This window comes from Guillardia theta (genome assembly GCF_000315625.1).
Source record: "Guillardia theta CCMP2712 unplaced genomic scaffold GUITHscaffold_82, whole genome shotgun sequence".
NCBI lineage: Eukaryota > Cryptophyceae > Pyrenomonadales > Geminigeraceae > Guillardia > Guillardia theta.
The window spans coordinates 81708-100792 of NW_005434592.1; the positions used below are offsets into that span (position 1 = coordinate 81708).

At 54.0% G+C, this 19085-nt stretch overlaps 8 protein-coding genes across 8 annotated transcripts; 4 read left to right on the forward strand and 4 right to left on the reverse strand.

The window, feature by feature from the left end:
- Nucleotides 1–97: 97 nt before the first annotated feature.
- On the forward strand, nucleotides 98–1500 carry GUITHDRAFT_144036 (hypothetical protein; the record flags this gene model as incomplete). Its single annotated transcript, XM_005825562.1, has 4 exons — nucleotides 98–829; nucleotides 882–919; nucleotides 1026–1065; nucleotides 1111–1500. The coding sequence occupies 4 exons, from the start codon at nucleotides 98–100 to the stop codon at nucleotides 1498–1500; spliced, it is 1200 nt and encodes a 399-aa protein (XP_005825619.1).
- A 390-nt stretch (nucleotides 1501–1890) lies between these two features.
- On the reverse strand, nucleotides 1891–3997 carry GUITHDRAFT_144037 (hypothetical protein; the record flags this gene model as incomplete). Its single annotated transcript, XM_005825563.1, has 15 exons — nucleotides 1891–1955; nucleotides 2073–2151; nucleotides 2248–2307; nucleotides 2352–2444; nucleotides 2492–2560; nucleotides 2718–2774; nucleotides 2908–2914; nucleotides 2973–3109; nucleotides 3418–3460; nucleotides 3506–3560; nucleotides 3597–3637; nucleotides 3693–3751; nucleotides 3812–3863; nucleotides 3908–3963; nucleotides 3995–3997. The coding sequence occupies 15 exons, from the start codon at nucleotides 3995–3997 to the stop codon at nucleotides 1891–1893; spliced, it is 876 nt and encodes a 291-aa protein (XP_005825620.1).
- Nucleotides 3998–5917: 1920 nt separating this feature from the next.
- On the forward strand, nucleotides 5918–7142 carry GUITHDRAFT_154642 (hypothetical protein). The gene has a single exon (XM_005825564.1). The coding sequence runs from the start codon at nucleotides 6123–6125 to the stop codon at nucleotides 6858–6860; it is 738 nt and encodes a 245-aa protein (XP_005825621.1). The 5' UTR covers nucleotides 5918–6122; the 3' UTR covers nucleotides 6861–7142.
- A 40-nt stretch (nucleotides 7143–7182) lies between these two features.
- On the reverse strand, nucleotides 7183–9077 carry GUITHDRAFT_165144 (hypothetical protein; the record flags this gene model as incomplete). Its single annotated transcript, XM_005825565.1, has 9 exons — nucleotides 8733–9077; nucleotides 8384–8644; nucleotides 8272–8333; nucleotides 8066–8227; nucleotides 7945–8045; nucleotides 7828–7896; nucleotides 7699–7773; nucleotides 7442–7531; nucleotides 7183–7389 (listed from the first exon to the last, which is right to left on the reverse strand). The coding sequence occupies exons 1-9, from the start codon at nucleotides 8831–8833 to the stop codon at nucleotides 7183–7185; spliced, it is 1128 nt and encodes a 375-aa protein (XP_005825622.1). The 5' UTR covers nucleotides 8834–9077.
- A 485-nt stretch (nucleotides 9078–9562) lies between these two features.
- On the forward strand, nucleotides 9563–10156 carry GUITHDRAFT_154643 (hypothetical protein; the record flags this gene model as incomplete). The annotated part of the gene is made up of 5 exons (XM_005825566.1): nucleotides 9563–9625; nucleotides 9679–9751; nucleotides 9798–9845; nucleotides 9891–9958; nucleotides 10011–10156. Coding segments are annotated over 5 exons (303 nt in total), but the record flags the coding sequence as incomplete, so codon positions are not given.
- A 129-nt stretch (nucleotides 10157–10285) lies between these two features.
- Nucleotides 10286–11817, reverse strand: GUITHDRAFT_115191 (hypothetical protein; the record flags this gene model as incomplete). The annotated part of the gene is made up of 6 exons (XM_005825567.1): nucleotides 10286–10384; nucleotides 10609–10671; nucleotides 10713–10762; nucleotides 10813–10896; nucleotides 10951–11569; nucleotides 11815–11817. The coding sequence occupies 6 exons, from the start codon at nucleotides 11815–11817 to the stop codon at nucleotides 10286–10288; spliced, it is 918 nt and encodes a 305-aa protein (XP_005825624.1).
- A 920-nt stretch (nucleotides 11818–12737) lies between these two features.
- Nucleotides 12738–13280, reverse strand: GUITHDRAFT_154644 (hypothetical protein; the record flags this gene model as incomplete). The annotated part of the gene is made up of 3 exons (XM_005825568.1): nucleotides 13082–13280; nucleotides 12810–12985; nucleotides 12738–12758 (listed from the first exon to the last, which is right to left on the reverse strand). Coding segments are annotated over exons 1-3 (380 nt in total), but the record flags the coding sequence as incomplete, so codon positions are not given.
- A 1255-nt stretch (nucleotides 13281–14535) lies between these two features.
- On the forward strand, nucleotides 14536–19020 carry GUITHDRAFT_115193 (hypothetical protein; the record flags this gene model as incomplete). Its single annotated transcript, XM_005825569.1, has 18 exons — nucleotides 14536–15048; nucleotides 15296–15330; nucleotides 15599–15707; nucleotides 15749–15924; nucleotides 16129–16213; nucleotides 16326–16391; nucleotides 16512–16559; nucleotides 16786–16830; nucleotides 16877–17125; nucleotides 17175–17288; nucleotides 17363–17429; nucleotides 17487–17533; nucleotides 17581–17619; nucleotides 17772–17834; nucleotides 18008–18064; nucleotides 18330–18379; nucleotides 18587–18656; nucleotides 18946–19020. The coding sequence occupies 18 exons, from the start codon at nucleotides 14536–14538 to the stop codon at nucleotides 19018–19020; spliced, it is 1908 nt and encodes a 635-aa protein (XP_005825626.1).
- Between the last annotated feature and the right edge of the window lie 65 nt (nucleotides 19021–19085).

Consider the following 19085-nt stretch of genomic DNA (forward strand, 5'->3'; position numbering starts at 1 on the left):
GAGGGTTGATCGCAGAGGGACGTCATCGGAAGAGAAGAGAGAGAAGAGAGAAGGTGTACACTTGTCTGCTCGAGTCTGAGATCCTGTACTCCCCATCATGGTTGAAGATTCGAGGAACAGGAAGGGTTTGAAAGCAGCTCTCAGCGCTGCCGTCCTGTTGCTGGTGGTTGCGAGCGCAGCATGGCTCCATAGAAGAGATGTCGGGGCCTCCACCTCTCTCTTGCTGAGCAGGGACTATCCAGGAGGAGACTTGCTGTTCTCGTCAAGCGCGCAACCGACAGGCTCATATGGTCAGTTAGCCGAGCGGCTGCAGCATATCAGCCCTACACTCAAGTATGCCATCATCCGACATATCTACCCGGAACAGGACGCCAAGGATCTTGAGAGCTACTTCCGGCAGGGAGACATGCAAGCAGAGATCCCCATGGTCCCCCAGCAAAGAGCGGAGGTTCCTCTAAAAGAGGTAGCTATCCAGCAAGGAGCAGAGGTTCCTCTGAAAGAGGTAGCTATCCCCGTCAAGGAGGTAGCGGTGCCATTGGAAGAGGTTGAAATGCCCGTGAGCATGTACAAAGGAGAAAGGGCCTCGTTCCAGCAGCCACTCACAGAGGCTCCTCGTGCCAAGACAGTGAATTACCTTCCTGCGGCTCGCGTCACCAACTTTCCTCAGCAGGGAGGAGTCAACCTTGACTTCGTGATGCCCAAGGCAGCGCAGAGGCAGAGTGTCTTGAGGAGGTACGTCGTCGAGAGAGCCCCGCAGAGGAACGTCGAGGTCCACATGCAGGAGGTGGCGCAGCCCCGGCTTCCTGTCCGAGAAATCATCATCCGAGAGGTGTCGTTGCTTGATGTTGCGTTGTTCGCGCGTGCTGATCGGAGCCTTTCAGCACTCGAGGAAGAAGGACGACACTGAAAGGAAGCTCCGGTGATGACCGATGCTCATGTTTCATCCTCCTAGACTCCGTCTTGATGCCCTGAGAACTCGCACAACACCCTTATCATTGACTCTTCTCACATGGTTGTTGTCGCAGGGTGCTTCAGGGTGAGATCAATAACGAGCGAGTGGTGGAGGTGAGTTGCGGTAGCCCGGAGCCGCTGCCCTGATCCGATGTGCAGCAAATCCACTACAAGTCGCTGTATGACTACATCACGTCCATCGTTAGGAGCATCCGCGTCCTCTCTCGGCCGTCTCCTCCTCTCATCCCTGTCTTCGATCGCCGCCCCCTCGACGCTGCTAAGGGCATCATCCGCCGTGTCAGGATCATCCAGAGGGCTGAACCATATCCCTCCACCCCTCCACCCTCTCCTCCTCCTCTTCCTCCCCCTCCCCCTCCCCCTCCCCCTCCTGTCAACCCTCAACCTTACGAGCCTCCTCCTCCTCCGCCACTTCCCCCTCCTCCGCCCCCGCCCCCTCCTCCTCCACCACCACCTCCACCTCCTGCTCAAATGGTTGAGCCCTCGAAGCCGGATTTTACAGGAAGGTTCCCTGACCCGGTAGGCGATTGAAGGAGGCTAAAGGTTGAGCTGATTGGGAGCAGGTACCAGGCCACAAGCTAGATGGGACCTGGAGGAGCACGAGTGACGGTGAGGTCGGAGCGTCAGGTGCAAGGGATAGTGACCATGTTGCAGGTCAAGATCTTCCTTCCAACCCCAACTTCATCGCGGCGGCTTCCGGAGCGTATTAAAGCTATGTCATAAGGTCTAACAGGAGAAATGTTTTTGTTGATGTCTATTATACGAGATAATGTTAAGGAGGACTTCAAACTTGTTGGGAATAACAGAAAGAGTGGGAGTGAGGGGGAGGTGCGGGAGGGAAAGCGGGAAAGAGGTAGGGAGAGGTGCAATAGGCTGGTAAGAAAGAAGAAATCGTGGAAAGTCTTGATCTTTGTGACGAGTTCATGGGACAAGAAAGTTGTCCATTATCCTGTACTGCTCATCACGAGATGCCAGAATGCGTCGCCCTGCAGCTCAAAAACATCATACGATTATAATCGTTATCAATATCATCCTCCTCCTCATCATCGCCATCATCACCACAATCGTCTCTGTCATTCTCTCTACCGCCACGATTTCATTACCTGCTTCCGATTGTCGTGGTGCAAAAAGCCTCAGGCAGGGCCCGACATTTTCCCCCGTCCCAGCGTAGGGGATTTTCACCTGCCGCATCGGTGAAGGTGAGTTCGCTGTAGGATGAGAAGGGGATAGCAGAGGAGAGAGATAGAGAGCAGGGATCTCCAGGCTCGTCAGACTTACCCAACTGTCCTTAGCCTCGTTCCACCTCTCCCCAGGGTAAAGTTTGCGGAGGGACAGGATCTGTACCTCCTCAGCTGATGCAAGCTGATCGAGGGGGCTCTCACCTGCTCCTTGACCTGCATGTCCTCCCAGCTCGCTGACGGCCACTGGATTGCCTTGACGACCTCGTCTGAATCTTGTTTGCAGTGAAAGAGGACCTTGTTCGTCTTAGCAGCATCTCCTCCTTTCCTCCGTTCCTCCCCACCTCATTCCCCCGCAAGTACAGTGACGCCTCTGAAGGAAGCCAGGCCTCGACATCTTGCACCGACAAGATCTGGAAACAGAACAAGGGAGGGAGGGAGGAGGGAGGAAGGGAGGGAGGAGGGAGGGAGGAGGGAGGGAGGGAGGGAGGAGAGGAGGAGGGAGGAGGTACGAGGGAGGAAGAGAATCAATGGGGAAGATCTTCGAAATCTCCTCTGGATTGTTCAAACCTTGATGGGGTTTGTTGTGAGGATGTCACCAGTTTGCAAATCTACCGAGCAGATGGCCTGCTCATCGCATTAGAGCAGATCGACGCATCCTCCTGGTGTCCTCTGCCTGAGCATGCCATGAGTCGGGGTACGTCTCCGTCGTCCTCTCCTTCCCTGCAGCCGCGAGCTGACTGGTCTGGTGCTTCCAGACCTGCTGCCTGCCGCCGGCATGTCAGTCGTCAGATTCAGCATTCTTCCACAAGAGAACACGCACACCTGTTGAAAGTCATCGTGATCGAGGCCCCCTCCATCATCCATCTGACAAGGAACTCTCTCAAGCTCCCGCTAGCCTTCACCGGCTCCGCCCCGACGTGCACGGCTGCCCCGACAACGTTCGGGCATACCTCCTCCACCTGCGACACTCTCAGCCAGCCCAGGCAACTGCCACAAGCAGTCCCGACCACACTCATGATAGCTTCCGTTCCTCCTCCTCCGCAGCAGCTTCTTCCTACTAGGTATTCCCTCAGTGACGCGCTGCATTCGCTGCAAGAAAAACCCGTCAGCACCGTCAGCACTGCGAACAGCGTCAAGAACCTTGAAGAGACCAGGCTATGATGTCTACAACGAGATCCGATCTCGTCGCATTCCCTCTTCTTCACCAGAGACAGCAGTCTGTCCAAGAGATCTGCCGGTCGTGTCAGAACCATTCAGTACGCTCCACCTTGCTTTGCCTTTCTTGGTTGATTCCAATGTCGGCGTTTCTCCTGCCATGGCACGATCAACAAGAGATTGGACATCAGCAACGTTACCGATCATCGCGACTGCATTGAGGACAGAGCAAGGGCCGCACGAAGATGTTCCAAGCTGACCGATACGTCAGTGGAAGACACAACACCAGACCTGTCGGTGTGTGCACCTGATAGTTCGAGATCTGTTGACTCCTGAAGAGCACGAATCAGTCAAGACGTCAATGTGAACATCTTTCATGCTGCATACTTCGCCTCGTCTACAGTCCAATATCCAACCTTCGCATCTCCGAGCATGGGCTCCCCACACTGAACTCCCAGTCAAAGGTCGAGCAGGCTAGCCGAACGCCGTCAGGTTGGTTCTCGTACCTTGCCGCAGAAAGCTGCATAGGGCGAGCACTCTCCATAGCAGCACGGACACCTGAAGGCTCATCCGTTCACAATCTCAACTCGCACACTCCCAACCTGATGATTCGGGCCGGGAGGACCTGCGAGCGTTTGAATTCAGCACTGAGAGCGCCCTAGGAGCAAGACAGAGCATGGAGAGCTCACCATCCTGACAGACGATGGTTCTTCTTCTCCTCTCATCGACCCCCTCAACACAGAACCTGGCCCTCGCGCGCTCCACGGAAGGAACAATCTTCGCAATCCTGCCATGCCCTGGCACCTGAACATAGCCTCCTCATTCTTCCCCGACCAGACTGCCTGAGGTGACAGGAAGCTTGAGGCTGGGCATGGCGAGATGAGACACAAGGTGAAGCAGAGCGATGCGGCCAGCGCTCGATCTTGTCGCCCCTTCCTCCCACACCCTCCCACCAACATGGCGGCTACTGCATGTATCGGGCAGGGCAAGCGCAGGGGGTACCGGCCCGGCTTCTCAGTGTCTGCCGGCCCGGGGCTTGACTCCCCGGACCGACTTTGCACCCGGCCGTCGCACCCGGGCCGGTGCACGGGCTTCGGTGTCTGCCGAACTCCGAGCCGCGAACTCGTGCAGAGGTGCCCTGTGTGTGGTAAAGAAGACGTCACGGCCCATCAATTCTCAACTTTTATGAATCTATCTCACCCACCCACACTTTTTCAATATTGGAATGGTGTGGAGCAGGGGTACATGTTTATCGCCCCCTTTCCCTTATACGTGCTTGGTCAAATGTGGTCAAAGTTGTAGCAAAATCTGGGTGATATGGAGTGTTTTCGACTCTCAATTTGTTGAAAAATTGTTGTTTCTATTTGTATAACCTCGAAGATTACTCTTTTCAACAAAAAATCCTTTCTTTACCACAGAGAAACCTGTCACTATTGCAGGGTACAGATAGAACATTCGCATACCACCTACCAGGTCATCAAGATACAAATCCTGGTATATGTACCGGTAGTGATAATCTTTCTCAGGACCCTACCCTACTCATGACTTATCTTTGGGTTTATGAGTCGCACGAGAGAAGTTGAGTTGTGGGGTGCAGACGGTGCAGGTTGTACAACTTTTTAGTTTAGTCCTTGGAAGAAAGGGGGAGTCGGATAGGGTAGGGTGGGGTCAATCACGAGTTTAATGGCATGATTTCACTGTAGTACCGGCGATTGAACAGGAAAAATAACCGGTGGTTTGTAAACCCTACCCACTCTTCATCAAATACCAATCAACTACACCGGTTCATATCCTTTTGTGCCCCTCTGATGACAGGACCCTTATTTCTTACTTGGAAAGCTCTCACTGGTAGGGTCCATCACCCCCACCCACTGATGGTTGCTACAAGGCGTGGGTCATCACCACATGTCAGTTTCGAATTCGAAAATGAGTTCCCCCACCCTACCCCTGGCTTCAGTTTTGATCCCTACCCCGTACCATCCATCAAGACTACCCACCCTCAAATCACCTGAGCGGGACCCAAGGTTAGACTCTCACAAGTAAAGACAGTACGGCCCTCCTTGCATATTCTCTAAGTCGATCATTATAGTAAAATTGGTTAGCATACCACATATCAGCCCGAAAGTACCCCATCCACACGTCCATCAATCAACTCTGCAGGGTGGTATATTGTCAGATATCTCTTATGTTCGCTGCAGTTAATATGGCAGTATCTCTTATCCCAGCAATCAAAGTACCCCCACCCCTTACCCCTGAAAATCAATTTCTTCAACCCCCAATGATAGACAGTAAATTAACCCTACCCTTGATTTTTCTCCTTCTCACTACCCACCCGTCTTTGGTTTGCCAAGGATCCCTCTACCCCAGGATTTAATATTCCCCAGCCTTTGTGCCGCCTGGTGCCGAGGTACCCCACCACCCCATTCTGCACACCGGACTCAGGAGAGCACCCCTCCCTTGTATGTATACTACCCTACCCCACATTTGGCACTTATACCCCTCCCGCTCTCACAGCCCCTCAGGAATCTGTCCGTCCTTCCTGTTGTGCTTCGCTACCTTGCTCTTCCTCTGCTTGCCCATTGTCGCTGGAACAAGTCTCTCCTTGCTGTCTCGTTCATATCAGCAGACTCTTTCATCCGGTAGCTCCAACGAGCTCCTCTTTGAAGGGTTTGAGTCTAGCCTCCCCCTGAAACTCCTTCGCGCCTGCATTACCGCCGTTGTCATTTAGCACAGGACTCACGCTGTACATTTTGCAATCTTTCTTGTTACCACAAGCCTTGAAGGATGTCTTTTTGCAAGAGCCAAGTCGATGTTGAAATGGAAGATGTATCCGCCCCCCCCGGACCTGTTAGCCAGGCATCAATTCAAATGAGTGCTACGCAGGAGCATCAAGGCAGAACCGGGTTGGAGCATACTTTCCCTATCGAGCAACACGGCATCTGCATGAGGGGACTGGTTCAGGCGATGAAGCTCGATGCCCAAAAGCAGGAGCAACTTGTCGAGGTCATCGCCTGTGTTCTGGATTGCACTGTTGCACGGAACGATTCGAATGGAAGGAAGTCGGACCTGGTGGCTTTCGAAGGAAGTCATGCTCCCATCGCAGCCTCTGCATATGTCCGGCGCATCAACAGATATGGTGGGTGCAGCCCGTGCTGCTTTGCTGTGGGTTTAATGTACCTCGAACGGTTGAAGAGGAGGAACCACAGTGTATGTTTGAACTCCTGCAACTTCCAGAGGCTGTACCTGGTGGCAGTGATGACTGCTGCGAAGTTCTTGGACGACTTCTACTACTCCAACAAGCACTGGGCTGAGGTTGGTGGGATCAGCCTGCAGGAGCTGAACTGCCTCGAGCTCGAGTTTCTGTTCCGGATGGGGTTCGGCCTGAACATCACCCGCGAGGATTACGAGTCTTACTTCACGATGCTCGTTGGTAATGGAAGCCCGGCCGCACAGGGTCAGGCAGCAAATGCTCAGGGAAAGAAGGAGGATGGGATGGGCCACAAGGCCCTTTCATGGTGCGATGTGACCAATGCGATCACAAGCATGGCCCACTGAAAAGTTGGGCTTGTGAGCACAGCAACGAATGGATCAGACGAACAAATGACCCCAAGGGAATGTTCAACTAAGAGGACCTCTAACACAGTCTTCTACCTCTGTCACATTACCACAAATTGTACTCGACACTCGACACTTGTCCACCATGATCTTGAAGTGGTAAAGACTTACCACTCTCAACCCTCTTCAGCTTCGTAGCCTTCATAATGTATTCTTTTCTTTTTTTTAAGGTTAGGTCATCAATGTATTTCAAAAAGTCAATAAAAAGTTTCATTACTCATGAAGATGTCGGGATCTACTCGTCAGTGAACAATTGTGCGTTTTAATTTACATCGTCTTGATTCTGGATCAGCATTCGGGCATCATCATCGCAGTTGTGACTTGTGTCCACACAGCCTTGGTCGTCTTGCAAGGTGACTTGAGCACTTTCTATATCCAAAGACCGATGAGGTTCCCCACGAGCGTGGTAAATGAATAGTCCCACTACCGTAGACACGAAGGAAACATAATACCAGGAAGAAGGATTTTCCTGCAACCCACGTTTCACTTCTTGGCGAGCAGGAGGGGAGGCAGCGGCATACCTTGAGGACTGAAACTCCGAAGGCCACTGCCCAGAAGTCGGACGTGAGGATGGAAATGTTGAGGAACGCTGCTCCGGTTCGTAGAAGGACCTGCGAGAAGTTTAAATTGATTGAAAGATAACAGACAACAGAGTGCAGGACTGGGACAAATATTTGACAGCATCAAGCGTGGGACGGCGACAAGCATTCGGCCATGTTTGCCATATTTGTGAAGTGAACATGATTTGACATGCAAGGCAGAAGGGCAAGCATATCACCTGGGGTACGATCGTATAAATGGAACAGAGGCAGAAAACGAAGGCAAAGATTAATCCCACGTCTATTCCACTCCACTGCAGTGAAGGTCATCGGATCTTGAGGGCGTTAACTTGTGATGGAAGAGTTACCGAATAGTTTGCAATTTCTTCTCTTTCAAGAGCAAGAACTTGTACCGAAGAAACCAAAGCTCCGAGCACCTTCGACAGCAGCATGAGGTAAGAAACCAGATGCAACCAAGGTATTACCCCAATGATTGCTACAACAAGCTGCCATCCATACCGGCAGACGAGCTCTTCCTGAATGTTCATCGCGTCAGAGAGACAACTTCTTGCCCCGCCACAAAGACCTGCAAGACGTTGGACACACCATACAAGGAAGCGGCGATGATGGTGAGAGAATCCCCCAGTATGACGGAGCCATTCCCTGCTCCTGCCTCCTCAGCCTTGCTGAAGTCGATGAGGACGAGGGTGAAGAGTCCTCCGAGGGCAAAGGCAACTCCTATGCCGTGAGTGATGGTGTACCGGGAGCCTGCCAGCCCGTCAGTCCACGTTGCATTCACTTCACATGACAACCAAGGTTGAGGTACGAGAGGAGCATTACGGTCGGGATGGTGAAGCAATCCAACAGAGTGATGCTGCATACAAGCATGAGTGAGATGAGATGAGAACACAGATCTGCGATGACCTGATAATGGATGTATATTGGTATGCTTTCACTATCAGATAGTTGGCCTCAACATCCGCCTGATCAAGTTTGTCAAGATGAAGCTTTGCGAAGCAGGCTCCCAATACCAAGACAAGGATGGCGAACTTGATCATGGTTGACTTGTCGTGTTTCCATGACAGGTCATGATGATGCCGTCCTTTCAGAAGATACCAGGAGCCATAAGCCACCGCAAGGAATGCATAGTTGAGGCAACTCATGAACATCGGTGCTTCGAAACCTCTGCAACGAATGAGAAGTAGTGATGTAAGAAAAGTGTACTTCAATCAAGTAGATAGTAGAATAGAAGCAATCAAAATCACGTATTCACCTGTGAACCAGCAGCGCCGATGTCACGCTCGTCCCAACCAGGAGCAGCGACACGAACTGTCCAGTCAGGACTGCCAGGGCCGGTCGAGCGCACGGCACCATAACCACAAATCGTGGAGTTGTGGGCAGCGATTTCTTGCTCACTACGTAGACCACAATCGCAGTTGCTACTGTCTGTATCCAATATGACTATGCACAATCACTTGAGGGCTGCCTGGCCCAAGCCTCTACCTCATTTTTCAAGTACCGTCATGTCGTACAGGGGTACCATCATCGTCGCATCGTCGTCGCGTCGTCTTCTCTATGCATGTGCTCCCCTCTGTCCATCTTCCTCTCACTCGATCTCTGACCTCCTCCTCCTCCTCCTCCTCCTCCCCCCACTACATGCGTCTGCTGCATCATGCCATAGCGCAATGCTTGTCCCTCGTCCCCACTTTGTCCCTTTTGCTAGAATAGTTGAGTGATATTTTTTGCCCCCACAAACGCGATCATGGTCGGGCGTCCCTGTGTAGCCTTACCCCCTCCCTCTCCTCCTCCTCCTCCTCCTTGCTTGCTTGCTTGCTTGCTTGCAACTCTCCTTTCTCTAACTTCCCCTTCCCCTACCTCTCTTGTGATCCTCGCATCTTCACGCTCGCTTCCCTCCCTTGCTGCGGCATCAGTTACTTTATTCGTCTCTCCGTGTGTTTTCACCTAGCGGTTCCTTTCTCTTACCGTGATCTCTCACTTCCCTGCCTCCTCATCACTCATTCTCAATGAGTTTCGCATCTTCTCCTTGTCGTGTGCTGCTGCTGTTGGCATCACGACCAACAACTTCGCTCATTCCTCTTTCAGTCGATGCAGGCGCTGAGGAGAAGTTTGCAGTCTGCCATCGCGAGGAGATTTTTGTCTTCAAATGCAAGATTATCTTCGTTCCCCCGCCGCGTCTACTGATCCACCCTCCTTTCCAGGATCCTTCCCTTCCATCCGTTCCTGAGATCAAGGCAACGGCAGAGCAGATCAGAGCGAGCGAGAGCATGACAGGTGGAGGAAAGGGACCAGAGTGCCGGGGCTGACGAGTTCCATACAGGCATGCAGGATGTGCGACAAGAAGTGAACCGTGTGATGGCGAACCCAGGTGTGCGCAAGGGTCAAGAGACTAGCTGACTGCGACTGTTGCCAGAGATCAACGGTTGCCCGGTGCCTCTGGATTTCTCGTCAGGCGGGAAGACGAAAGGATACAGCAGGAAGGTTGTGAATGCGCTAAGGTCGATGTCAAGACTGTGATTGACTTTTCTTGCAGTTTGCCGAAAACTGGGATCAAATAGTCAAGAATTCAAAGAAGGAGAGATAAAGCGCTCGAGGAGTTGCTGCTTTGCTGTACTGTGTTATAATTGCTGGGAGGTACGTGGGAACTTAAGAAGAGGGGAGAAAGAAGTTGCAGAATCCAAAGTCTGGTCGTGAGTGTGCTTGTATGGGTTGAACCCAGGTTCCCAATCAGAGGAATTCCCGTCGAGCCGATGGGGAGCTGTAGTCGTGAGGTCCCAAGGTCAAAGTGGGAGGAGCATGCGGCTCGTCCTATCGCTTCTTCTGCTGGGCCTCGTAGTGCTTCCTCCACCCGAAGTAGAATCCCCCGATGGTGTTGATGATCAGACCTACAGCCTGCATATTCTCCACCTGCATCGTTGTCAGGTTGCAGGGGGGAGGGGGGAAAGTGGGAAGGACTGACGTGGAAATGAAAGCATTGGGGGGGGGGGAGGGGGGTTGCTGGGGATCAGGCAAGGAGACTCGGGGAGGATTGAGAGAGTATAGATGAGACTAAAGGAGTGAAGGAGGATAGAATTGAGGATAGAAGGAATTAGAGACGTTTGTGAGTCCGAGGGGAGCCTGAACTGGCTGACCTTAGTTCCGAAGAAAATTATACCCAAGGAGCTTGACAGAGCCATCTTCATCTGCCCAACCACCTGCTCTTGGGGTGAGAAGGAGCTAACAGAGACGGTCATACCGTAGTCGTGAGGGCCGAGCTGTACTTGGTGCAGAGGTACTGAGAGAAGCCTGTTGGAGGGAGGAGTGAGCTCGCGGCAGGTAAGGCTGTTCCAACTCACCAAGAGTCGAGCCTGCTGCCGATGATCCTACAAGTGCGAGCCAGAACCAGTAGCTGCCCCACTTTGGGAACGATACGATCCTGTCTGCGAATGGGAAAGAGCATAGTAAGACATTGACGGGTCAAGGCTGAGTTGTACCAAGATCCCCCGAAGCGATGATATAAACTGTCAAGATGGGTATGGGAACGATGCTGTTTGCAACCAGAATCTCGTCCGACGATGATCCGAGCTGATTGCAGAATTTCTTGACGAGGGTGAGGTAGAGCGCGTTAAGGCAGCAGGAAGCCAGGGCCCAGGCGTAGCTCAGCGGCGCGAACTCGAGGTCGTGCAGTGCTGCGATGACAGCTCCTCCTGCTATCATGGCCACCGCGAACTGAATCTGCAAGGAGGAGTACTGCTTAAGGACCAGCGCCTCCATCACCAGCGTCACCATCGACGTCAGACGTTTGAGTGCGTTGTACATGGGGACATTGAGGCCTTCCAAGCTCGACACAGCAACGAAGGTGTTGATGGTGGACACAAGGGATAGCGGCCACAGTCTGCGTATGATGCCGACGACGTTCCTGGAGGACTTCCTGGTGAGGATCTCTGCCGACATTAGCGCACACCGCTCCAACAGCATCATGAATGGTAAGAACTTGAAGCTGAAGCCCGAGACCACCTGCTTGGTAAGGATGGTTGCAGCCACTGAGACGAAGCCATAGAGCAGCGCTGCGAGCAGCGGGATCGCAAACTCGAAAGCGCTGGGGAGTGCTTCCTGCCATGGCACCCACGATTCAAACGAGAGGAGTAAGGGAATGACAAAAAATGCTCTTTGATGGAATGTGAAGGATGGTGTCACAACAGACTAGTAGCAACTACAATGTTGCTGCAGTGCACATACAAGAGTATCTTCCTATCCTGCTCTTGCTCTTGCTCCAACCTCCGCTCATCCCTCCTGTGATTGTTAGTTCCTCCCCACTTTCATGGTTGCCTCCTGCCTGGTCGAACTTTCATCCTAACCATAGCCACTCCCCTTCTCTTGTGTCAGGTTTCCCTCCTCCTCCCTCCCTCTCCTTCTCCTCCCTCTCTCCTCCTCCCTCCCTTCCCTGACCCTGCCCCCCCCTCCTCTACTGGGCATGACTCGCCTGACCTTCAGCTTTGGCGCCATGGTTGATTCCGAGCTGGGGTGGGGTTCAACCCAGTCATATTTGGGGTGGTGAAATAGAAAAGGGGGGTAGTGGAGTCTGCCCGATCGGCGAGGGGAAGTTCGATGGCAGGGAGAAGGAGAGAGAGGAAGGATGGAGAGGAAGGAGGGAGAGAAAGGAGAGAGGGAGGATGGAGAGGAAGGAGGAAGAGGAAGGAGGAAGAGGAAGCAAAGATGTGGAGTTTGAGGAAAGGATGACACAGGCAAGAAGACGTGGTGCGGGCATTGAACAGCGGGAAGGGAGCGCTGTAAGCCTCGGAAATGTCAAGTTGAGCTCGAGCGACCTGCCGTTGTGTTGCAGAGTGTATTCAACTCCTGAAACAGCTGAACGCGCAGCTGCAGGGCAGAAACACAGAGAAAGCGCAAGGGCAGAGGGTGTCATACCAACAACACGGGTGTGAAGAACCCGAGCTGCTGGTTCCCATAGCAGTGTTCCAGTAGAGTATTGTGATGTATTAATTGAAACAATATTCCTCACTCCGTCTTCTGCTTTGCTCCGGGCGTCTCTTCATCTTCAACCTCCTCGATGCAGCAGCAACAGAGGAGACTGACCAGGTAATCAAACAGCAAGATGCAGGCGTACGCCATGGACGAATACATAGCAACCCTCCCGTGCTCAGTGTTCAATGCATTCATGGAGATCCAGTTGGAGAGGTTGTTCGAAGGTCTCTCTACTGGTTTACACAGCAGCCATTTGATCGTCAAGCCATACCATATGAGCAAACAGACTGATACCAACCCTGGGAACAGTAAGAACATCCTGTTGCAAAGCCAGTCAGCCCCCCTGGACAAGTTGGTATTGAATGACAACCTGGGACTCCCGACATTCGCCCAGATCGAGTATGACAAGCAAAAATTTACAAAGCCCGTGGCTCCCATCCAAAAGATGAAGTTCCTCGTCGGGTCCCCGATATCCTCACCATCAAACCTTGGGAATGCGCAGAAGCTGCTTCCGCGGTTGCAGCTGTTGCAGCAGCAATCTGTACACTGAGATTCAAGTCAAACGACAGCATGATGAAGTATTTCCTCTGCTATCTCTCACGCTGCCGACTCTCCATACTTCACATGCTCACAAACACTCACCGTGGCGAATTTAAACAGCCAGTACGCGATCATAATGAGCGCTACAGACCCGAGCGTGATGCCGACATTCACCATCGCATAGTAGAAGTTGACAATGAAGTCTCTCCAGGAACCATCCTCCTCCTCCTCCCCCTCTTCCTCCTCCTCCTCCTCCTCCTTACGCTTGCTATCCTCCCCTGTCATGGCTCTGCTTCCCAAGTGACCTCTGGTTCAAGCCCGCTCCAGAGCTTCACCAGGGCCCATCTCGTCACCAGTTCACTAGGTAGAAAAACTACTGCGATAGTTTCTGTCTTTACAAAAGTAATATGTGATACCGTGAGGCGAGCTCGTGGGGGTAGTTTTTGAATCTTTTCACGGCTGCCCTGCCATGGCGGGAAGAACGGGGGCCAGACGAGAGTATGTGAGGGGCCGGCGGCGGAAGAAGATGGCGGGAGCGCAGGGATCAGCACTCGATGCATCAATATGAGCTGCTGTGTGCATATGAGAGGGAAAGGAATGAGAGACCTGGCTGTCCTCGCGCTGACCGTCTTGCTCCTCCCTTCACCCTCCATCCCCTCCACAGAGGTAAGATGGTAACTTGACGCTACATAGCATCGATGACCCCTTCCATCAGCATCCTCGGAGGGTCTCTGTCCCGGGGCAAGATCCTTGCTGCATCAGGGCACATAGGCTCATCATCCCCCTTCGTGGGGGTCTCGCGAGCATGACCACGGACACGGAGAGGATGGTATGGGACCAGGACATGGAGCGGTTTGCAGCGCAGGTGTGACTTGCATGCCATAGCCTGTGTTGTAGTTGACCAGTGTTGCTTCTCCCGCAGATGTCAACGACACCAGTCAGGATGATGGGCTCAACTCCGACAGCCCGATACCCCTCAACGCCCTACACGCAGGTACGAGAGGGGATCTAGTGCCCAGCCGCTGACTCTCGACCTTCCTTTAGCAGCCTTCTCTGCAAGCAGAAGCGGAGATGCTGTTCCGTCATGCCTTCTTCCTGACTCATTACAGGTTGAACTATCAACACGCAAGACAGGTTCAGTACATGATGTCGTTTTGGCTAGTGACCGTTGTCCCACTATGTAGCTCCTGGAGAGAGTGCTGCGGTTGAATCCCAACCACGTTCCTGCTCTCTCAACCTACGGCTTCCTACTCTACCTCGCCTACAATGATTACGATCAGGCTGAAGGTGAAGTGAGCTTGTCTTGCACCGTCTCTTACCCTCCGCTCTATTGTTCCCCTTGACTCTCCCCGAAGAAACATTTCGGAGGGCCTTGATGATCGAGCCCGAGCATCTCCTTTCGAGGCTTCAGCTGGACGTGGTGAGTGGTATCCACTTTGTGTCGTGCTTGCGTGATGGGAAGGGATAAGGTCCGATGCTTGAAACGAGCTTCCTCCTTCTCGTCCTCTTCCTCCGTTACTGCTGGGACCTCCTCCTCTATTCCCATGCCAACAGGAATGGACCCTTATCGAGGCATGAGTGCAGCATACCCTCCCATGATGAACTCGATACCTCTCACTCCCAGCTATCCTCCTCCTCTACCCGGCAACCCGCCAGCCCCTCCTTACGACTACTCGGGCATGAAGCAAACCCCGCAGCAGAGCATGATGTTTCAACACCCCGCAAACTTCCCCCGCGGCTTTCCTTCTGCAGCTCAGAGCACACCGACTCTTGCCCAGCAGCCTCTCGAGCTGCGTCAGCAGCCTCCAGACGAGGCGAGATACGAGCAGCAGCTTCCTCCAAGCTCGCAGATGGCGCAGGAGGAGCGATACCCGAAGCTTTCTTCTCGAAAGTCTGGCTACACGGATGACGAGGAAAGCATGGCGGCTGTTCCCCAGCAGGTGGTGGTGAGCTCTCCGGCTGCGTCTGCCCTGAAGCCTCAGAAGCCTCAGGCATCCGGCGGGTATGAAGCGCAGAGGGCAAAGGAGGAAAGTTCGGCTCCCCCTTCCTCCCGAGCTCAGCCCCAGCTGGTTGAAAAGGAGGAGGAGGAGGAGGAGGAGGAAGAGGCGGACGAAGGAGAGTTTGTGCCTCCTCCACCAGGGGATCAGCCGGAGGATTGCCCAGCTACCCTTCAAGAGAGAGTCAAGTCGTCGAAATGGAACATCAGGGCATACGGACTACAGGCATGAAGCTGCTCTGCTTCCTCGTCTCTTGACTCTCCCTTCCTCTTCCTGCTCTCTCTCTCTCCATCTGCTCTCAGCTGACATGCCGTGACAGGAGCTAGCATACAATCTCTACACCTCAAGACAACAGTCAGCCCCTCTCCCCCTCTCTGCTCTTGTTCTTCCTCATCCTCGTCCTCGTCCTCGTCCTCGTCCTCATCCTCGTCCTCGTCCTCGTCCTCGTCCTCGTCCTCGTCCTCGTCCTCGTCCTCGTCCTCGTCCTCGTCCTCGTCCTCGTCCTCGTCCTTGTCCTCGTCCTCGTCCTCGTCCTCGTCCTCGTCCTCGTCCTTGTCCTTGTCCTCGTCCTTGTCCTCGTCCTTATCCTGGTTCTGGTCCTGGTCCTGACTCTCACTCACAGGGGCAAGGCTATCGCAGGCAGCGAGTGGGAAGAAACGTCATCCCTCATTCAAGGGGGGCTCGCCGACATCAACGTCAACGTGCAGGAGAGGTCGCTTGAGGCAGCTCGGGTCTTCCTTGAAACTGCTCCTCCTGAAGTCTCTTGCTCTAGAGCCCTCCAGCCCCAGCTGACCTCGACCTGCAGGCCTGTCAGCAATTCTCCTCAGCCTCAGCTGAGCAGGTGGTCAAGAAGGGCTTCGCCTCTCCCAAGACTTCTGCCAAGACGCAGCAGCTTGTCCTCAAGATGATCGAAGCCGATTGCTCCTCCTCCGTGATTCCTGTGCTCGTGTAAGGCCTGCGTCCTCTTCCTCCCTCCCACCCTTCCTTCACCCTCTCCCTCCTTCCCTTCCCCCCCTCCCTCCTGTCTTTATCCTCCTCCTCTCTCGTTGGCTCTTCCAGCTTGCTTTCTCTTGCCTGCAAGACCTCGGATCTCTTCCCCTGCGTTCTTCTTCTCCTTCTGCTCAGTGCCAGCGAGTGATTCAATACCTCCAGCACCTGCATGACCTGGAAGCATGCGAAGACAGCAGCAGCGTGTGTTGAGACTGCTCTCAAGGCCCTGGAGCTCTTTGGAGCTGAGGTAGACAATGGGAAGGAGGGAGGATGGAAGGGAGGGGGGCGGAGGAAGGAGGCAGGGAGGAAGGAGGCAGGTGACGGTGGAGCAAGGGTGTTGAAAAGCTCTTGGTGTCCAGGTGATCAATGCAAGAAATTGTCTTCTCCCGGCTTGCGTGGAGATCTTCGACAGCAACGTTCCTCAGGTTTCTTTCTCCTCTCGATATTATTCTCGTTCTTTCCTGCTCCTGCTCCTGCTCCTGCTCCTGCTCTTGTTTTTCGTTGTCCTCGACTGCAACACTTCTTGTCGTCCTTACGGGCTTCAGGTTCGAAGTCTGGCACTTCCTCTCGCTGTTGCTCTCGTTCAGCATCTGGTAAAGCTCTACCTCCTCTCACCCCTTCCCTCTCTCCTCCTTTCCTTGCCCCCTCCTCCTGCCACTTTTCTTCCTCCTGCCTTCCCTTGCTCACCCTGCTCCTGCTCCTGCTCCTGCTCCTGCTCCTGCTCCTGCTCCTGCTCCTCGCTCTCCCTCGCTCTCCGACTCTCCTCAACTTCTCCTTGTCTTCCTTGACTCTTTCACTCGTCCTCACTCTCGTGCTCAGGGCCCTGGCATCCGCACTTCCTTCGGGCGTCTCCGGGGGGTTCAGGTAGCGCAGCGTCTGCCCCCTGCTGTGCTGGTGAGCCTGTCTGCAGGCCAAGGAACTGGATGCTGCGCTTGCCAACGTCCCAGCTGGTCGTCCTCGACCGAGGAGGGCAACCCGGAGCACCAAGGGGAAGCTTGCTTCCAGCTCGAAGCCAGCTGGAAAGAGAGGGGACTTGAAGGGGCACACGAAGCAGCGCCAGGAGCTGGAGGAGGCGATGGAAGACGGGGAGGAGGAGGAGGAGGAGGTAGAGGTAGAGGTCGATCTACTCACGAAGCTGGGGAAGAGCTGGGCGACACAGGTGCCGGCGGAGCAGAGACAGTCTCTCCATCCTCTCAACGTGTCGCCAGGTCCTCAAGGTTGCCAAGTGGCAGGAGAAGCTGGAGTTTCTCGAGAAGATCCCTGCCCTCTGCCAGCCCTCAGGTGCAGGAAGCTTCCGCCTCGTCCCCGGGGACTTTTCGGAGGTGAACAAAAGATGCTGTGGAGAGTCGGAGGATGGCGGGGTGGTGGTAGTGCAGCTGGGTAAGGCTGCCAACAGGTCGTCAAGAGTTTACGGGTCTTGACGGGGGACTCCATGGTCCTGGTCGTGTCAGCCGCCGTCAAGGGTCTTGGTGGGCCCATGCTAGCAGAGGTTGGGGGATGAGCTGAGAAATATCTCTCAGGCCTGCTGGGGTCCGGGCTGAAGGAGGAGTTTGCGGGCTCGTGTAAGGTTTGACCCCTCGAGCTGATGGGAGGAAGGACTGAGACGATGAGAAGATGCTGTGCCCTCTGATGCTGGACAAGCTCAAGGACAAGGTGAGGGGAGGGAGGAGAGAGAGGGAGGAAGAGGGAGGGAAGGAGAGGGAGTGGGGAGGGAAGGAAGGAGGGGGGAGGGAAGGGGAGGAGAAATTGTGTCGGGGACGCCAGGGGGTTGGCTGGGAGAGCGAGACAAGCTGACGTGCTTGTAGAATCGAGGAGTGGTGGAAGCAGTTCATGTCACCCTGGATCAGTGGTTGCAGCGATGCTTCACGGTATGGAGATTTTCTTCCTCGTCTTGCTTCTATTCCTCCTATTCGTCCTCCTATTCCTCCTACGATTCCTCTTCTTCACCTCGTCATCCACTTCGTCCTCCTCCTCCTCATCCACATCGTCCTCCTCCTCCTCCTCCTCCTCCTCCTCCTCCTCTCCTCATGCTCGTGTACAGTTCGATGATGTGGTTGACCCGATCTCAAACGCCCTCAGCAAAGGATCGACGCCCAAGGTGACCGCACAATCTCTTCCTCCTCCTTCACCTTCACCTCAGCCTACTGCTCGTCTCACCCCGTCCTACCTGCAGGTCAGGATGGAGACTCTAAAGTGGATAGGAAGGGGACTGCGTGCAAACAAGTCAAACAAAAGTAACACACATCCAGTACCTACTTGGTTTCCCCCTCCCCCCTTCTTTCCCTTCTCTTCCTCTTGCTCCTCCTCCTCCTCCTCACATCTTGGTATCCCTTGCTCATCTAAAGTTCTTCGTTTTGCTGCAGGATCAAAAGCAGGGGGCATCGGTCTCCCCTCTTCCCTCTGTGAACCTGTAGTAGGATCCATGAACAATGGATAAACCATATCCCCCCCCCCCCCCCCTTCCCTCCTCCTCCTCCTCCTCCCCCCCCCCCCTCCTCTGTTCTTTCTCTCCTTTTTCCCCCTTCCCTTCCCTCCTTTCTGCCTCAACCTCTCTGTCCCTTTTTCCTCTTCTGCCATGCTTCTCTCCTCCACTCTTCTCCTCCCCCTCACTTTCCTCCAGTGTGCTTGAAGTTCGCGACGCTGCGTTCGAGGCTACGACTGCGCTCATGGGACTCGCTGGATCATCACTGGTGAGAGGCAGAGGAGGCGGAGGGTGTACAGAGGGGAACAAGGGAAGGGAGGAGAAGGGAGGAGATTGGTAGATGGGAGGAAGGAGATGTGAACAGGAGAAGGTGGTGGAGACAGCATAGAAGAGAGGAGTAGAGGCTCTGAATCAGATATGAAAGAAGACGAGGGGGATAAGAGTATCTGGATCCAAGGTTTGTGAGCAGTGGTATTGGATGTAACGGAGGAAGACGGTGGTGGAGGAGATGGAAGAGGAGGAGGAGGGGAGAGGCTGACAAGGACTGTTGTGGGCAGGTGCTGAACCTTGCTGAGGAGCTGCAAGTCGACCCGAAGAGAAGAAAGAAGCTCATGAGCATGGGATCCGGCTAGGGGGCATCAAGGTGGGGAGCGTGTCAATACACTCTTAACAAACCGTCAGCAGACTCTCAGCTAAT